Source organism: Anolis sagrei, chromosome 8 (genome assembly GCF_037176765.1).
Source record: "Anolis sagrei isolate rAnoSag1 chromosome 8, rAnoSag1.mat, whole genome shotgun sequence".
Taxonomy (NCBI): Eukaryota; Metazoa; Chordata; class Lepidosauria; order Squamata; family Dactyloidae; genus Anolis; species Anolis sagrei.
The window spans coordinates 28,155,661-28,174,558 of NC_090028.1; the positions used below are offsets into that span (position 1 = coordinate 28,155,661).

Sequence of the window (18,898 nt, forward strand, 5' to 3'; positions counted from 1 at the left end):
AGCACTCCAAGTGGCCAGATACTGGTAAAAGGACATTTAATCAACTACCATGTTGGGGCAACAAAACCAAAATATTTCCCAAAAAGGCAGAAGCCCCCTTTCCAATAGGGAGGGCAAGGATGGACACCACGAAAGTTGAATCCTTTAAAATGCAAAAAACTATTTATTATTGCGTGGCCAAAGCAATAACGACAAACAAGCATACAGGAATGCAATCAAAGGGTTTGTCGCAACCCCCAAGGGGGCTGCAGAGCTTTTATAGTAAATGGAATATACATTTTCATTGGTTCCCAAAGACAAATCATTTCATTGGTCTAAGCTAGCTATGCAGTTGTTCATTAGTTGTTTATGATTTTGATTGACATTATAGCACATGTGGGATCCTAACAATGGCACAACTATAACGTAACTATGGTTCATTGTTCTCTGACCATGACTGTATCTTATCTGTTAGTCTGTTGCAAACATGGCTTCTGTGCGACTGGGAAACTTGAGGGTTCCAACTACCCAAGAGCTAGCTGGTTTTGTCCGGATATGTTGTTACCCTTGAATAGTAACTTTTTCTTTGGAGCACTGATTTCTCAAACAATCAGCATTTTCTGTGAACATAGGCCTACTGCAGAAATAGGCCAATATTTATTTATTTACTGTTCTCAGCCCGGGGGCGACTCACAGTGGTGTACAACATCGAAAGGACAGGGTACAAATTACAAGACACAATCTAAAATCAGTCTAGCAATAACCAAAAACATCGTCATCAAAAAACATCAACAATATCAAGAAGATGCAGGTTCGCAGCTTGGGTGTGACCCTGGACTCATCGCTGAGCCTGGAACCCCAGGTTTCGGCGGTGACCAGGGGAGCATTTGCACAGCTAAAGCTTGTGCGCCAGCTGCGCCCGTACCTTGGGAAGTCTGACTTGGCCACGGTAGTCCACGCTCTGGTTACATCCCGTTTAGACTACTGCAACGCTCTCTATGTGGGGTTGCCTTTGAAGACAGCTCGGAAGCTCCAACTAGTCCAACGCTCGGCAGCCATGATTTTAACAGGAGCGGAGCGCAGGGAGCATACAACCCCCCTGTTGCACCAACTCCACTGGCTACCGATCTGCTACCGGGCTGAATTCAAAGTGCTGGCGTTGGCCTTTAAAGCCCTAAACGGTTCCGGCCCAAGCTACCTATCTGACCACATCTCTGCCTATGAACCCACCAGGACTTTGAGATCTTCCGGGGAGCCCCTGCTCTACCGATCCCGCCTGCTTCTCAAGCTCGGCTGGCGGGGACGAGAGATAGGGCCTTCTCGGTGGTGGCTCCTCGGCTGTGGAACGCCCTTCCTACGGATATTAGACTAGCACCATCTCTAATGGTATTCCGCAAAAAGGTGAAGACCTGGATGTTTGTGCAGGCGTTTGAGTAATTTAGTGCATTCTGGTAATGGAATATAGGAATGGAACAATGGACGACAAACTTGGACTACGCTTGGATGATGAGAAGATTGGGTACGGTTGTTTTTCGTAATAATTGCGCATTGTAATTGCTTATTGGTAATTTATGGATAATGTGTTAAGTCAATTGTTATATGTTGCATGGAACCACTGCTGTTTCTACTGTTTTTACTGTTTGTGAACCGCTGTGAGTCGCCTTCGGGCTTGAGATACAGCGGTATATAAGCAAAGTAAATAATAAATAATAATAATAAAAATATCAGTAATACAAAATACAAAAAGCCATTCGTGTTGTCTCATCGTTAAACCACAATCCAGTATCATTTTCCGTTGTTCCATTCCTGTCGTCATTACCAATTATTGCACTTCTTGTTCGAACGCCTTCTCGAACAGCCAAGTCTTTAGTTTCCTGCGGAATATCATCAAGGAAGGAGCCTGTCTGATGTCCACAGGAAGGGTGTTCCACAGCCGAGGAGCCACCACAGAGAAGGCCCTGTCTCTCGTCCCCGCCAGGCGTGCCTGTGAGGCAGGCGGGACCGAGAGCAGGGCCTCCCCGGACGATCTCAAAGTCCTCGTGGGCTCATAGGCCGAGATGCGGTCAGAAAGGTATCTTGAGCCGGAACCGTTTAGGGCTTTATAGGCCAACGCCAACACCTTGAATTGAGCCCGGTAGCAAATCGGCAGCCAGTGGAGCTGGTACAACAAGGGCGTTGTATGCTCCCTGCGTCCCGCTCCTGTTAGTAACATGGCTGCCGCACGCTGGACCACTTGAAGCTTCCGGGCCGTCTTCAAGGGCAACCCCACATAGAGAGCGTTGCAGTAGTCTAGGCGGGATGTAACCAGAGCGTGGACTACCGTGGCCAAGTCAGACTTCCCAAGGTATGGGCGCAGCTGGCGCACGAGCCTAAGCTGTGCGAATGCGCCCCTGGTCACCGCTGAGACCTGGGGCTCCAGGCTCAACAATGAATCCAGGATCACACCCAAGCTGGCAGTAAATCATGACATATGGGCATTGGGGAAATATCTGAAAATTCTCTTTTTAAAACCACGTCTCCTCCAAGCAAAGTCACAAATTTTGTATTTTGTCTGTTTGTTTGTTTGTTTTGTTCTGTGAGAAATGTAATACAATTGACTGGTTGCCCTGACACGACAAATTAAAAAGCACAGCACAGGAGACAAGCTGTGACAATTGTGACACACAATCATACAATAAACATTTTAACAATGTCTATGACTCTCCCACTGAGACAAAAAGGCAAGCCAAATCCCTTCTGCGCATGTGTAAAAAAAACCCCTGCTGGCCAAAACAAGGTCTTCTTCAGGGCAGCCAATGGGAGAGCGGCCCGTCTTTTGGCGCATGCGTTTTGCTCAGAAGGCGGGAGGAGGAGCCGGAAAGTGCCTTTTCCACCTGTTCTCTTTCGGGTCCTCTCGGAGGCCGCTTCCGGTCCGCTGCCTTTTCTGGCTCGGGCTGGAGCTGAAGTGATGTCGCGGCGGGCTTTGAGGCGTTTGAGGGGGGAGTCGCGGGGCCAGGCGCTGCCAGAGGAAGAGGCCGAAGGAGGGGAAGGAGAAGGAAGGAGAGAGGAAGAGGAGGAGGAGGAGGAGGAAGGAAGAGGGGGCGCCGGGCGGAGGCGGAGGAGGAAAGGGCAGCAGCTCAGCAACCCCTTCGAACTGGTCAGGGCCGCAGGGCTACTGTTTACTACTACTACTGTTGTTTTGTATGTATCAATAGGTTGCATCAATAAGAGTCTAGTGTTCCAGCATCAGCATCATCATAGGCCAGGCCTGGGCCAACTTGAGCCCTCCAGGTATTTTGGACTTCAATTCCCACAATTTCTCAAAGCCTACAGGTTCAGGGCCAGCCTATCTTCGAGATCCTATGAGCCCATGCGATCCTTAAGATCTTTATTATTATTATAACTTTATTTATTTATTTATTTGAAATTGAATCCAGACAAGACAGAGGTACTCCTGGTCAGTCGCAAGGCCGAACAGGGCATAGGGTTACAGCCTGTGTTGGATGGGGCCGCACTCCCCCTGAAGACGCAGGTTCGCAGCTTGGGTGTGACCCTGGACTCATCGCTGAGCCTGGAACCCCAGGTTTCGGTGGTGGCCAGGAGAGCTTATGCACAATTAAAACTCGTGTGCCAGCTGCGCCCGTACCTTGGGAAGTCTGACTTGGCCACGGTAGTCCATGCTCTGGTTACATCCCGTTTAGACTACTGCAACGCTCTCTACGTGGGGTTGCCTTTGAAGACGGCTCGGAAGCTCCAACTAGTCCAACGCTCGGCAGCCATGATTTTAACAGGAGCGGAGCGCAGGGAGCATACAACCCCCCTGTTGCGCCAACTCCACTGGCTACCAATCTGCTACCGGGCTGAATTCAAAGTGCTGGTGTTGGCCTTTAAAGCCCTAAACGTTTCCGGCCCAAGCTACCTATCCAACCGCATCTCGGCCTATGAACCCACCAGGACTTTGAGATCTTCTGGGGAGACCCTGCTCTCGATCCCGCCTGCTTCTCAAGCACAGCTGGCGGGGACGAGAGATAGGGCCTTCTCGGTGGTGGCTCCTCGGCTGTGGAACGCCCTTCCTACAGACATTAGACTAGCACCATCTCTAATCTATTCCGCAAAAAGGTGAAGACCTGGCTGTTTGAGTAGGCGTTCGAATAATTAGTGCAATGATTGGTTAATGAACACTGGAATGGATGACGAATCTGGAACATGTTTTTGATGTCTAGACGACAGTGAATGGGTATTGTAGTAACTGTTTATTAATTGTGTAATGTGTTAGGTTGTTAACTGTTTCTATACTGTAGCACTGAATTTTTGCTGTTTGTATTTGTTGTGAACCGCTGTGAGTCGCCTTCAGGCTGAGAACAGCGGTATATAAGTAAGGTAAATAAATAAATAAATAATACCCCGCTAGCATCTCCCAAGGGATTCGATGCGGCTTACATAGGCCGAAGCCCCAAAAACACAATACAACAATACAATACCCAAAGCAAATTAAAAACAGTTAAGCAGAAAAACAATAACAATACAACAAGACACTATTAAAACTGGGCCGGCTGAAGTAGGGGTACAGGATTAAAAGTGCTGATGTGGCAGGAGGGATGTGGGATTAAATATAAGTGCGGTGTGCAGTGTGCAGTGATCTTGGTTCTGCTAAGGTGCTTCTAGGATTTGGTGCTGGAGGTTCCTAATCTGAAAAGGCACATCGGAACAGCCAGGTTTTCAATTCCTTCCTGAAGACTGCCAATGTAGGGGCTTGTCTGAGATCTTTCGGGAGGGCGTTCCAGAGGCTTCTCTCACTCCCGCCCCTATCTCAGGCGCGGCTGGTGGGGACGAGGGAAAGGGCATTCTCGGTGGTGGCCCCTCGTCTCTGGAGCTCTCTCCCCAGGGAAATTAGGCTGGCACCCTCCCTCGCCACATTCTGTAAGGAATTAAAGACGTGGATGTTTCGTTGTTCATTCGACTGATGACTCCTATGATAAATGACTTATATCATGACTTATTTATTTATTTATCTACGACATTTATATGCCGCCCTTCTCACCCCAAAAGGGACTCAGAGAGGCTTACAAGGTATATATTAGATACAATATATTATATTTCTAGCATAGTACAATATCAGCATTACACATTGCTATGTTGCACCATACCACTAGAATCATAGAATCAAAGAGTTGGAAGAGACCTCATGGGCCATCCAGTCCAACCCCATTCCGCCAAGAAGCAGGAATATTGCATTCAAATCACCCCTGACAGATGGCCATCCAGCCTCTGTTTAAAAGCTTCCAAAGAAGGAGCCTCCACCACACTCAGTGGCAGAGAGTTCCACTGCTGAACAGCTCTCACAGTCAGGAAGTTTCCTCATGTTCAGATGCAATCTCCTTTCTTGTAGTTTGAAGCCATTGTTCTGCATCCTAGCCTCCAGGGAAGCAGAGAACAAGCTTGTTCCCTCCTCCCTGTAGCTTTCTCTCACATATTTATACATGGTTATCATGTCTCCTCTCAGCCTTCTCTTCTTCAGGCTAAACATGCCCAGCTCCTTAAGCCACTCCTCATAGGTCTTGTTCTCCAGACCCTTGATCATTTTAGTCGCCCTCCTCTATATCATAATATTATTAGTAATATTACATGTAACATAAATATACAATTATAATATCATATTATATACAGGGTTAGTCAAAATGCATAGGCCAATAAGCCATGTATATTACTAGCTGTCCCCTGCCACGCATTGCTGTGGCCCAGTCTTTTGATCTGGAAAATAAAGTGATGAGAAAGTGTTGGTTTCTAATCTATGTAATTTCTTTAAGCTTGTGGGTAAACAGTATTTCTTGCTGTTTCTTTGTCAGTGTTGATGTGGAGAGTGTCTGGTTTGCCCACCCTGGAACATGCAACATATCATTGTCCTTCTTTAAGGACAATTATGAACTTAAGAGTCCCTTTCAAATCTATGATATTATATCTCTGTGTGTATGAATTATATCTATCTATCTGTGGCTGGATGGCTATTTGTCAGGAGGGCTTTGATTACATTTTCTTGCCCTGATGAAGGGAGTTGGATTGGATGGCCTTAAGTATTTTCTGTTGGTCACGGGGGTTCAGTGTGGGAAGTTTGCCCGATTCTGTCGTTCGTGGGGTTCAGAATGCTCTTCGATTGTTGGTGAACTGTGAATCCTAGTGACTACAACTCCCAAATGTCCAGGTCTATTTTCCCCAAACTGCATCAGTGTTCAAATTTGGGCGTATTGAGTGCTTGTGCCAAGTTTGGTCCAGATCCATCATTGTTTGAGTCCACAGTGCTCTCTGGATGTAGGTGAACTACAACTCCCAAACTCAAGGTCAATGCCCACCAAACCCTTCCAGTATTTTCTGTTGGTCATGGGAGTTCTGTGTGCCAAGTTTGGTTCAATTCCCTCATTGGTGGAGTTCCAAATGCTCTTTGATTGTAGGTGAACTATAAATCCCAGCAACTACAACTCCCAAATGACAAAATCATAATTTTTTGAGTGATGGTCACTCCTTGTGTTGTGAGACATTTTGTTACCAAATTTGGTGCAATTTCGTTCATTAGTTCTTTTGTTTTTAAAGTACTCATTACACACAAAGCATTTATATATATATATATATATATATATATATATATATATATATATATTTTGTATTGCATTACATTACATTAAAATATTCCATGACCTGATTCTGAATTCCTGTATTAGAGCATTATACATATCCTTAAGTTAAATTACGTTGATCCTGTTAAATTGCTCTGTTTCCATTATATTTCCTATATTATTATACGTTGCTGACCACCTTATCCATAACCAGTTTGCATAGTGGTCCTTGTACCGTCCATTCCCCCCCCCCCCCCCCAAAAAATTAGTCTGCAGTTGCTTTTGATGCTTGTTCTTATTGTTATGCTGTTTTTATACTGTTTTATGCTGTTTTCATTTATTATTGTTTTGCTTTTAATTGTATTTTGCTGTGAGCTTCACCTCATGTAAGCCGCCCTGAGTCCCTCTGGTGAGATGAAGGTGGGGTAGAAAAATAAAGTTGTTGTTGTTGTTGTTGTTGGTCTTCTTCTTTTTCCCTCCTCCTCCTCCTTTCCTTCCCCTTTTCTTTGGCTCTTTCCCCCTTCCCTCCTTCTTTTGCTCCTTTCTTCCTTCCTTCCCTCCCTCCCTCCTCTCTCTTTCCTTCCCACCTTCTTTGGTTCCTTCTTTCCCTCTTGGCCTGTCACAATGAGGACATAGATTTCTAGGTGGGAGGACAAGAGGCAGCTCCTTCCTTGTCTCCTTCCTTGTCTCCTTCCTCTTTCCTTCCCATCTTTTTGGCTCCTTCTTTCACTCCTTCCTTCCTTCCTTTCTTTCACCTTGGATTCCTTCCTTTTCAACAGTCATAGCAAGAGTTTTCTTCAGGCATTTCCACCTTCTTTCACTCCTTCCTTCCTTCCTCTCTCTCTCTTCTCTCTCTCTCTCTACCTCCCTCCTCCCTCCCTCCGTCTCTAGATTTGTACCTCTTCAACAATCATAACAAGAGTTTTCTTCAATTGCCTTCTTCCTTTCTCCCTTTCCTCCTTTCCAATTTCTTTCAGTCCTTCCTCCCGCCCTTCCATTTTCCCTGGATTTGTGCCTGTTCAAAACTCATAGCACCATAGTTGGTTACAGCTGACCTCCAGTTGCAACATTAGTTCTTCAGTGTTTATACCACATTATTTTCACCTTAGCCTTCAGACTATGTTTAGCCCCCTTCTTGTATGGGGTGAAGGTCCCGAATCAGGCTGTTCATTTGTGGATACAGCTGCCAAATTGCTCAACTGCCTCAGGCCTTGAGTTAGAACAACTGAATCAGGCTTGTTTTATGCTGCTCTGGAGACTAGCACTTGGAGCAGTGAGTTCAAATTTCAGGAAAGAAGATTCAACTTCAACATTAGGAAGAACTTCCTGCCTGTAAGAACTGTTCAATTGTGGAACTCACTGCTTCATGATCTGGTGGAAGCTCCTTCTTTGGAGGCTTTTAAACAGTGCCAGGATGGCCATCTGTCAGGGGTGCTTTGATGGTGCTTTTCCTGCATGGCAGGAGACTAGACTAGATGCCCCATGTGACGTCTTCCATTTATATGATTCAACTTCAACATTAGGAAGAACTTCCTGCCTGTAAGAACTGTTCAATGGTGGAACTCACTGCTTCATGATCTGGTGGAAGCTCCTTCTTTGGAGGCTTTTAAACAGTGCCAGGATGGCCATCTGTCAGGGGTGCTTTGATGGTGCTTTTCCTGCATGGCAGGAGACTAGACTAGATGCCCCATGTGACGTCTTCCATTTATATGATTCTATGAATCCATATCCATTGCTCATGTGACAGTCCATAGCTAGGGGCTTCTAGATTTCACAGTCCTGCCCCCATCACCACTCACTGATCACCATGGGATTTTTTTTTGTTTTGGTTTGCCCTCAAAGACGTCTGTATGTAGATTTGTGTTGTGTGTGGAGATTGGTGCACAGCAACGCACACACAATCTTCACAGAGAGAGATTTTGACCCAATGACATGGTCAGACCTCTTTACTTGGAATAACCCTGGGTCTAGTTCTGGGTCAGAGAATTCAAGGAGGATATAGAGAAGATGGAAGGGGTCCAGAGAAGAGCCACAAAAAAGGTCCGAGGTCTGGACACCATGAATGCCACTGAGGAACAGCTTAGGGAAGTGGGGATGTTTAGTGAGAAGAGAAAGTAAGGAAGTGATATGGAAGCCATGTTTAAATATTGGAAAAGAGGTCACATTGAGGAGGGATCCATCTTGTTTTCTGCTTCCCTGGAAAATAGAACACAATGGAGCTATGGATTTGAATTACAGGAAAAAGACATCCCACCTAAATATTAGGAAGAATTTCCTGATGGTGAAAGCTGTTTGGCAGTGGGATGCGCTGCTGCCCTGACATTGGGTGGAGTCACCTTCTCTGGAGGTTTTGAAGCAGAGGCTGGACAGCCATCTGTCAGGAGGGTTTTGATTGTGCCTTCCAACTCTAGTGGAATACAGACTTTCCCAAGAGTCCGGCCTTCCTTCTCTGGAAGTTTTTAAGCAGAGATTGGATGCCCATCTGACAGGAAAGCTTCAGTTGTGCTTTCCTGCCTGGGAGAAAGGTGTTGATATTGGGGACTCTTCCATCTCTATGATTCTTTGAATTTGTGATCTTCTCCATTGGGGTGAAAGTTATGCTACCTTCCAGAAACTAGTTGGGTTCCCAATTTCTAATGCTCCTCACCATTAGTTGTGCTGGCTTAAGGCTGATGGAAGTTGCAACCCAACATATGGATGGTTACACAGTTTTAGCCCTTTTCAGTATGCTTAAAATGGCATGCTTTGTGTTTGAGTAATGGGCTTTGCTTCTAATTTATTTATGCAAGTATAGTCTTTGCTTTCATATCAGCAAAGGGTTGAGAAACCAATCCTATGGGCTGAGCTGGGTTAATTTTGTTTAATTTCCACAGATAACCAATGAAGAAATAGAGGATGATCTCACATCCAAAGAGGAGAAAGATGATTCCAGGCTGAAGGAGGAAGGTGACCAAAAGAACCAAGAGAGTCTGGAAAATGACCGGCAGAAAGGAGGAGCAGAGACCAAACAATTGGACCAAACGGTAAATGCCCTGAGATGTTGTGTTTGATGTAATTCAATATATTTGTTTTAATTGTTTTATTGCTTTTAACTATGTATTTTTAAATATTTTATGTTTATTTCTATTTTAATATTTATTTGTGCTAAGTTTTAATTCACAAGTTGTTATAGCTTTTAGTGCTAGCCACTTTGGGCCTCCTATGGTAGAGAAAAGCAGGATAAAAATATAATAATAATAATAATAATAATAATAATAATAATAATAATGACCTATAATTGTGTGATAGGTCACTCAATATCCCAGGAGTGTCTCTTAAAAACGTAGAGTGCTCCTAGTCTGAGCCCAAAATGAAGTACTAAGATTTCTGACCTTGTAAATGTTGGTTGTTTTGTTGATTTTTAATTCAAATATTTGAATTAAGGTGATTGGAAAGCACTACTCTATTTATTAAGGTGAAATATAAATGTTAGAAATGGATTCACTTGTAGGCTAGACTAGAAATGCTTTACTTTTCAACTCTAGTCCGTTTAGGGAATGAAGTCCCATGAAAACTACTTGTTACTTCAGTTTCGTGCCACAGGGTGGAGGCAGAGCTCTGGAATTATTTCAGTTGTGCTAATTCCTCTTGCAGTGTAACATTTGTTTTAAACCAGGTTGCCTGATCTAAGTAGGCTGCTTATGATATCCGTTTGGCTAGATGCTGCAAACCATATGTCTCACTGTTTACTTCTATTTAATTTTTTAAAAGCCTCTTCCAAATAACAAATCGCGCAAGAAGAAGAAGAAAAGAAAGAACAGGAAAAATGCGTCGGGTGAGACTCTGGTAAGCTGACCCACTCTTGAGCACCATTCAACCTTATGTAGTTTAGCTTTTATAAATAGGAGATCACCTCTATGGAAATACTGTTTATGTTTATACTAGTATGATTTTATGCCTCTCTGAATGTTTAAATTTTATATATGTCATGTTTAATGGTTTTAATTGATTTTAAGTTAATAGTTATATGTAGTAATTAGCTATCATGATTTCTTTGTGTACTGTATGTTGGCATAAATTATTTTTGCCATTAATATGTTGTAAACCGCAATTTGAGTCGACCCAGGGGTGAGAAAGGTGATATATAAATACATCAAATAAATAAATAAATATTGTTTGAACCCAAGAGAAACCTCTATTCACCAGGAAGTTCCTGCAGTGGGATAATAATAATAATAATAATAATAATAATAATATACTTTATTTCTAGGCCGCACCTCTCTCCCAAAAGGGACTCAAGGTGGTTTACAGCACAAAAATAGGCAAACATTAAATGCCTTACAAAGTAACAAACAACATCAGGAATAATACAAAATAATACACAATAATAGCAATAATGGAAAAATTAAATGTTGAGCTGGGGATAAACCAGTCAGACAATAAATTAGGGCATGTGAACATTAAACATATATAATGAAAAACAGTTTGACATGAGTTGCAGATGAAATGGCTAACACAAGCATTTATTAAAATGTATCATAGCCATCATATAGTACAAATGGGTTCGCCAGTGTTCCGATCGAAGAGTATCTTAGTCCTCCTCCTCTCCATATGCTAAAGTGCATAAGTGCGTATTCAAAAGTTTATTATTATTATCAAAAAGGGATATTAATATCAATATTCTATTAATAATATTAATATCATTTTTTCTCAATACAATACAATTTAAAACTTAAAAATATAAAAACATTAAAATAGAATTAAACATGAACAGTATTTTTAAAAAAAGCAATTATAGACTTCTTCATGGAGCTAAAACCACAGCAATTTTGTGCACAGGGCCCTGGGGATGAAGATGATGCAGAAGACATTGAGAGCATCCTGGTGAGGATTGAGACTCCCGATGGGCCTTCATGCCAGAGCCAAAGCAGGGTACCCACAGACAGTCGGCCTCTGTTGTACGTAGAGCACAGGTAAGGTTATTGTTTTCGAAAGCTTAATCACTTCATGAACTGTCAGTCTGAACAAACTGTCAATTTCCTGGTAGCATCAGCTGTGTTTCTATTGGAGAGACGCTTTATTATAAAAGGATTCTCTGAGACCACACAGTAATTTTTCTGGTATCAAAACATTTATTGTTTATACTAACAAAAGTTGCTCTAAGGCACAGCATATATATAGACCTCATACACAGGGTCATATGACACACAGATCTTCTGATCCTCAGGCCTTTTCCCCACAAAACCATGAGCACTTGACCTTTATTGCATGCCAATAAAACTCCCCACATTCCTGCCCATTTGGTCACTACATAGCCCTGTGTCCATTTGTCAATATCCATTTGGGTTCAAATTATGGGAAGGAGATTCCACCTGAACATTAGGAAGAACTCCCTGACCATGAGAGCTGTTCAACAGTGGAACTCAATGCCACAGATTTTGGTGGAGGCTCCTTCTTAGGAGGCTTTTAAATGGAGGTTGGATGGCCATCTGTCGGGTGCTTTGATGATGCTTTTTGTGAATGGCAGCGGCTTGAGCTAGATGGCCAGTGTGATCTTTTCCTATTCTATGATTTGCCAATGTCATGCAGACTACACATGGGATGTCATAACCAAATAACTAATGTGTTGTTGAAGGCTTTCCTGGCTGGAATCACTGAGTTTTCTGGGCTGTTTTGCCTGCATTTATGGCAGACATCCTCGGAAGTTGTGTGTTATGTTGGAAACTATGCAAATAGGGTTTATATATCTGTGGAATGTTCAGGGTCTGTTTGAGTTGGTGTTAATGTTTCAATTGGCCACCTTGATTAGCATTGATTAGCCTTTCAGTTTCAAGATCTGGCTGCTTCCTGCCTGGGGGCATCCTTTGTTGGGAGGTATTAGGTGGCCCTGATTGATTCATGCCTGGAATTCCTCTGTTTTCTGAATGTTGTTCTTTATTTACTGTCCTGATTTTAGAGTTTTTTTTAATATTGAGAGCCATATTTTGTTCAGTTTACTCCCCCAGGCAATAAACAGCTGGACCTTGAAAATGAAAGGCTAATCAATGCTAATCAAGATGGCCAACTGAAATATTCACACCTGCCTCAGTCAGACAAGAGTTCTTTCTCCTACCCTGAGCATTCTACAGATATAAAAATCCCACTTTCCTAGTTTCCAACATACCTCACAACCTCTGAGGATGCCTGCCATAGACGCAGGCGAAACGTCAAGAGGAAATGTTTATGGAATTATTTTTATTTCCTATATTTATAGCCCACCCTTCTCCCCCTGAAGGGGGACTCATAAAAGCATCATATGATGCTAGCATCATAAAAACACCACAGAACAATCAAAATATTAAAAATTTAAACAACAATTAAAACATTTAATTAAGACACAACCATTAAAATCGAAATCCAAAAACCAGTCTGAGTCAATACATTGCCATAAGTTGTGTGATCTTCCACTTGCTGCTCACTGATCAAATGCTTGGTCCCATAACCAGGTCTTGATTTTCCTTCTAAAAGACAAGAGGGAGGTGGCCAATCTGATATCTCTAGAGAGGCGTTCCATAGGCGGGGGGCCACTGCTGAGAAGACCCTGTCTCTCAACCCCATCAACCGCGTTTGCGATAGTGGTGGGATTAAGAGGAGGGCCTCTCCTGAAGATCTTCGTGATGGTTCGTGGCAGGAGATACGTTCGGACAGGTAATCTGGGCCAGAACCATTTAGGGCTTTAAAGGTTAAAACCAGCGCTTTGAATTGTGCTCAGAAGCTGCTCGAGGTAGCCAGTGGAGTTGGCATAACAAAGGAATTGTATGTTCCCTGCACGTCGCTCCGGTGAGCAACCTGGCTGCCGACTGTTGGACTAGTTTAAGCTTCTGGGCAGTCTTCAAAGGCAGCCCCATGTAGAGTGCATTGCAGTAGTCCATTCGGGATGTAACAAGAGTGTGGACCACTGTGGCCAAGTCAAACTTGGAACATGGCCATGTAGCCCGGAAAACTCACAGCAACCCAAATAACTAATGGTTATGACATTAATGGTCTTATCATATTTTGCACTTGTTGGCTAGAGACTCTGGAAACTGTAGTGCAGGAAGTCCCTTTTACCAGTCTCTGTGTTTGGGTGAATTATAAGAACGAATGGCAGAACTGCAGATCAGGAGGAAAGCACAACTCTATCTGAGTTTGGTGGCCTAGTAAATTACTGCACTGTTTGTCCAAGAGGGGGCAGTAGGAGTGTTTTCTGTCTGAACTAGTGGTTCTCAACCTTTTCTTTGCCACGAGCCCCCTTTTAAATTCTTAAATTCCTTTTGGGGTCGCAGACCCACAAGAGTCAAGATTTAAGGCTCTAGACCACATCAAAAAATAATTTCAATTTTCTCATGAGGGTCCTTCAAATTTAGAGAGAAGGGGATATAAATTAATCTGTTAATACCTACACTCGTAATATAATATTTTGGTTGTAATGAGTCCATACTAATTTAAAATAATTATATCAATCTGTTTAAATAAAAATGTAATGTTCGGTAGTGGGATTAACATAACTCAAAAACCACTGGACGAATTGCCGCCAAATTTGGCCTCAAGACACTTACTAACCCAAGGAGTGACCAACACTCAAAAAAATGAGTTTGTCTTTTGGGAGTTGTAGTTGCTGGGATTTATAGTTAACTTACAATCAGAGAGCATTCTGACCTCCACCAAAGATGGAATTGGACCAAATTTGGCACACAGAACTCCCATGACCAACAAAAAACACCAGAAGGGTTTGGTGGGCATTGACATTAAGTTTGGGAGGTGTAGTACACCTACATCCAGAGAGCACTATGGACTCAAACAATGATGGACCTGGACCAGACTTGGCATGAATATTCCATATACCCAACTAGGAACACAGATAGAGCTTGGGGGAAATGGACCTTGACATTTGGGAGTTGTAGTTACTGGGATTTATAGTTCACCAGCAATCAAAGAGCATTCTGAACCCCACAAATGATAGAATTGGGGCAAATTTCCCACACAGAACCCCTATGACCAATAGAAAATACTTAAGGCCATCCAGTCCAACTCCCTTCACCAGGGCAAGAAAACATGATCAAATACTGTTTACCTACAAGCATAAAGACATTACATATATTAGAAACCAACACTTTCTCATTACTTTATTTTCCAGATCACCAGACTGGGCCACAGAAGCGCGTGGCAGGGGACGGCTAGTACTAATTATATTTAATAAATAATAATATTTAATAACTGCTTTGAGTCGCCCGAGGACTGAGAAAAGCGGTATATAAATATTGTAAATAAATAAAATAAATAGTAATAGTATTGAGAGCAGAACAGTAATAATGGCAACAGTAATAGCAATAACTATCACAATAATAATGATCCTACTACTACTCCTACTGGTACATTTCCCACCTAGCTACTCTCATAGCTGACTTCCACCTCTGACTGTTTTTAATCAAGGCAATAGGTTAAAAAAGCCAAGTTTTCCAAAAGAAGCGTGGAAAATGAAGATTTTGTTCCGTTTCCCTTTCTAGCTTGCTTTCACTTGTTTGTTTGTTCAGATTTAACTGCCAAAAAACCATGACATTTCTTCAATCCTTCATGGTCCCCCAGGGTTCCCTGAGACCTGGTTAAGAGCCACTGTTTCAGAGCAAGGGAAAGAGATCATCAGTTTCAAGGCGTATGGCTGCAACATTAGCTCTGCCCTTCCTTGTTGTTTTTGTTCTGTTTGATATGATTTAAGGTAGCATTTGGCTTTCAATCAGCAATAAATCCAAAGTTCTTAGAAGATCACAAGCTAAACATGTGTGGACAATGTGATGTAGCAGCCAAAAAAAGCCAGGGCAATTCCAGGCTGCATCAACAGGAGATTCATGTCCATATTAAGAGAAGTCCTAGTCCAGCTTTGGCCAGACCTCACCAGTAATAATAATCCTGTGCCCAGTTCTGATCAAAGCAATTCTAGATGGAAAACAGTCCATATGAAATGGTTCTAGGAGTCTTCTTAGAGTATTTCTCAACCTGGGGGTTGGGACCCTTGGAGGGGAGTTACCAGAGGCCATCAGAACACACTGTATTTGGGCATATTGAGTATTTGTGCCAAGTTTGATCCAGATCCATCATTGTTTGAATCCAGAATGCTCTCTGGATGTAGATGAACTACAACTACAGAACTCAAGGTCAACGTCCACCAAAACCTTCCAGTATTTTCTGTTGGTCATGGGAGTTCTGTGTGCCAAATTTGGTTCAGTTCCATTGTTGGTGGGATTCAGAATGCTCTTTGATTGTAGGTGAACAATAAATCCTAGCAACTACAACTCCCAAAAGTCAAGGTCTATTTTCCCCAAACTCCACCAGTGTTCACATTTGGGCATATTGAGTATTTGTGCCAAGTTTGCTCTAGATCTATCATTGTTTGAGTCCACAGGGCTCTCTGGATGTAGGTGAACTACAACTCCAAAACTCAAGGTCAATGTCCACCAAAACCTTCCAGTATTTTCTGTTCGCCATGAGAGTTCTGTTTGGTTCAGTTCCATTGTTGGTGGAGTTCAGAATGCTCTTTGATTGTAGGCGAACTATAAATCCCAGCAACTCCAACTCCCAATTGATAAATTCAATCACGCACAAACCTACCAGTATTCAAATTTGGCGTATCGGGTATTTGTGCCAAATTTGGTCCAGTGAATGAAAATACATCCTGCATAGCAAGCATTTACATTACGATTCATAACAGTAGCAAAATTACAATTATGAAGTAGCAATGAAAATATTGTTATGGTTGGGGGTCACCCCAGCATGAGGCATTTGGAAGGTTGGGAACCACTGTCTTAGAGTATTCAAGGTGAACATGAACCAACAGTGTGATACAGTAGCAAAAAAACCCAGTGTGATTCTGGGCTGTATCAAGAGGAGGCTAGTTCTAGTCCTGTTCTGTTTTGCTTTGGTCAGACCTCTTTTCTTGGAATTATACCTGAGTCCAGTTCTGGTCAAAGCCATTCAAGGAGATGGCAAGATGTAAGGAGTCCAGAGAAATATGAACAAAATGTCCAACAGTCTGGAAACTATGAGAAGTGCCCTGGAGACCTAGAGGTGCTTGGTTTGGAGAGGTCTTGGAAAGAAATCACCAGACCCTGAAGAAGATCAAGAGGATGAGTATGTGATCTTGGAGAAGAATGTGAAGTGACATGATGTAACCTGCTTTAAACATCAGAAGGGAATGCCATGTGGAAGATGATTTGAATTGCAAGAAAAGGGATTGCACATAAACATTTGGAAGGACTTCTTTCCTTTAAGAACTGTTCAACAGTAGAATAGATTGCCTTTGAAAATGGAAGATCCTCTAATCTAGTGTTTTTCAACCTAGGGGTCGGGATCCCTGGAGGGGTCACCAAAGACCATCAGAAAACACATATTTCTGATGGTCATAGGAACCCTTCGGCAGAGAAAGCTGAAGATCTCTCTGCCTGTCCTTCTCTTTTTGGTGTTGGTGAACTACAACTCCCAGAATTCAAAAACATCCCCCCAACCCAACCAGTATTCAGTGTTGGCCATGTAGGTGGTGTGCCAAGTTTGATGCAGATTCATTGTGGACTGGGTTCAGAGTGTTCTTTTATTATAGGTTAACTATAAATCCCAGCAACTACATCTCCCAAGTGTCAAGGTCTATTTTCCTCAATGTTCACATTTGGGCATATTAAGTATTCGTGACAAGTTTGGTCCAGATCCATTATTGTTTGAGTCCATGGTGCTATTTGGATGTAGGTGAACTACAACTCCCAAACTCATGGTCAGTGTCCCTTCCAGTATTTTCTGTTGGTCATGGGAATTCTGTCTACCAAGTTGGGTTCAATTCCATCTTTGGTGGGGTTCACAATGCTCTTTGATTGTAGGCGAATTATAAATCCCAGCAACTTTTGGCATATTGGGTATTTTTGCCCACTACCCAAGGAATGCTTTTATCTGGGGACAACTTCATCATAGATTTTATGTGTTCCCTCCATCACAGACATCCCAGTGTTTTTGTGTCTCTCCATTGGTTTGGAATTTGCATGATCCCGCCCACTGCCTCTCCGTTAACCCTTTCCTACTCTTTTCAACTCTGCACAACAAATAGAGCAGAAATGATCAGCAACTAAACATACTGGAGGGGTTTTGGGGGACTGGCTCCACATGATGGAAGTTGTAGTGCACCCAGCATCGAGTCAGAGCATTGTAACCTCCACTAACAATGGACCTGGACCACATTTGGCACGGCCAGATAAAAATACTGGAGAGGTTTGGGGGAAATTCACCATGATTTATAACCGTTGTAGGTACTTGGATTCGTAGTTCACCTGCAATCAAAGAGCACTCTGGACTCCACCAACGATAGCCCTGGACCTCACTTGACATGTAGAACCCACATGACCAAAGAAAAATATAGGAAAGCTTTTTTTTTTGGTGGGGGGGGGGGGGGATTCATCTTGATTTATAAGAATTATAGTTCATCTACATCCAGAGAGCACTGTGAATGCAAACAACAATGGATCTGCAACAAATTTGACATGCATACCCGATATGCCAATATTGAAATCCTGGTGGGTTTTGGGGCAAATTGGCCTTGACATTTGTTAGTTGTAAGTACTGGGATTTCTAGTTTACCTACAATCAAAGAGCACTTAGTACCCCACTGATGATTAACCTGGTCCTAACTCGGCACAGAGAACCCCCATGACCAACTGAACGTACTTGAGGGATTTGACGGGACTGATCCCACCATGATGGGAGTTGTAATTCATCCTGCAGCTGGAGAGCACACTAAACCTCACTGATGATGCATCTAGAGCAAACTTGCCCAACATGATAAACTTTTAAGTATTGATGGAGTTTCAGGGGGTTAACCTGGCATGATGTGAGATGTAATTCACCCACAACCTTATGCATTTACTAATTTTTTTTAAAAAAAAATGGCTTCTAATAGCCCAGGCAACACTGAGTATCCAAGCTAGTCATAAATAAAACAAAAGCAATCCAGAGAGGCAGCCAGTGCTTTTAAGACAAACATCTCAAATCTATTCTTGTTCTCTGATGACCTTCCCCTAAATTTTTCCATCTCGAGATAAGTGGAAATAACCCCCTTATCTCCTAGCATCCCACAATTGGCTACTTGGCCTGCTGGGAAATGCAGTTCAAAACAACCCCTACTTTGATGCACATTTTACTCTGTAAGAGCCTTAGGGCCAGGACCCGGTCCTCTTCTTCCTTGCGGTGCCAACGGCACATTTGAAAATAATTCACTGTTCCTAAATAATAATTATTTTATTATTATTATCTATATATATATAAAAGCTCTGGGCATAATGAGTACCTTAAAAATAAAAGAA

The 18,898-nt window shown here is 42.7% G+C and overlaps 1 protein-coding gene across 1 annotated transcript in view; it reads left to right on the plus strand.

Moving 5' to 3' along the window:
- The first annotated feature begins 2,845 nt into the window (after nucleotides 1–2,845).
- Nucleotides 2,846–18,898, plus strand: part of TCF25 (transcription factor 25) — a 49,643-nt gene continuing 33,590 nt past the window's right edge. Inside the window, exons 1-4 of the mRNA XM_060787941.2 lie at nucleotides 2,846–3,115; nucleotides 9,440–9,589; nucleotides 10,317–10,391; nucleotides 11,385–11,518. Of these exons, the coding sequence (XP_060643924.2) occupies nucleotides 2,927–3,115; nucleotides 9,440–9,589; nucleotides 10,317–10,391; nucleotides 11,385–11,518 (548 nt within the window). The 5' untranslated portion in view covers nucleotides 2,846–2,926. The remainder of the gene's footprint in view (nucleotides 3,116–9,439; nucleotides 9,590–10,316; nucleotides 10,392–11,384; nucleotides 11,519–18,898) is intronic.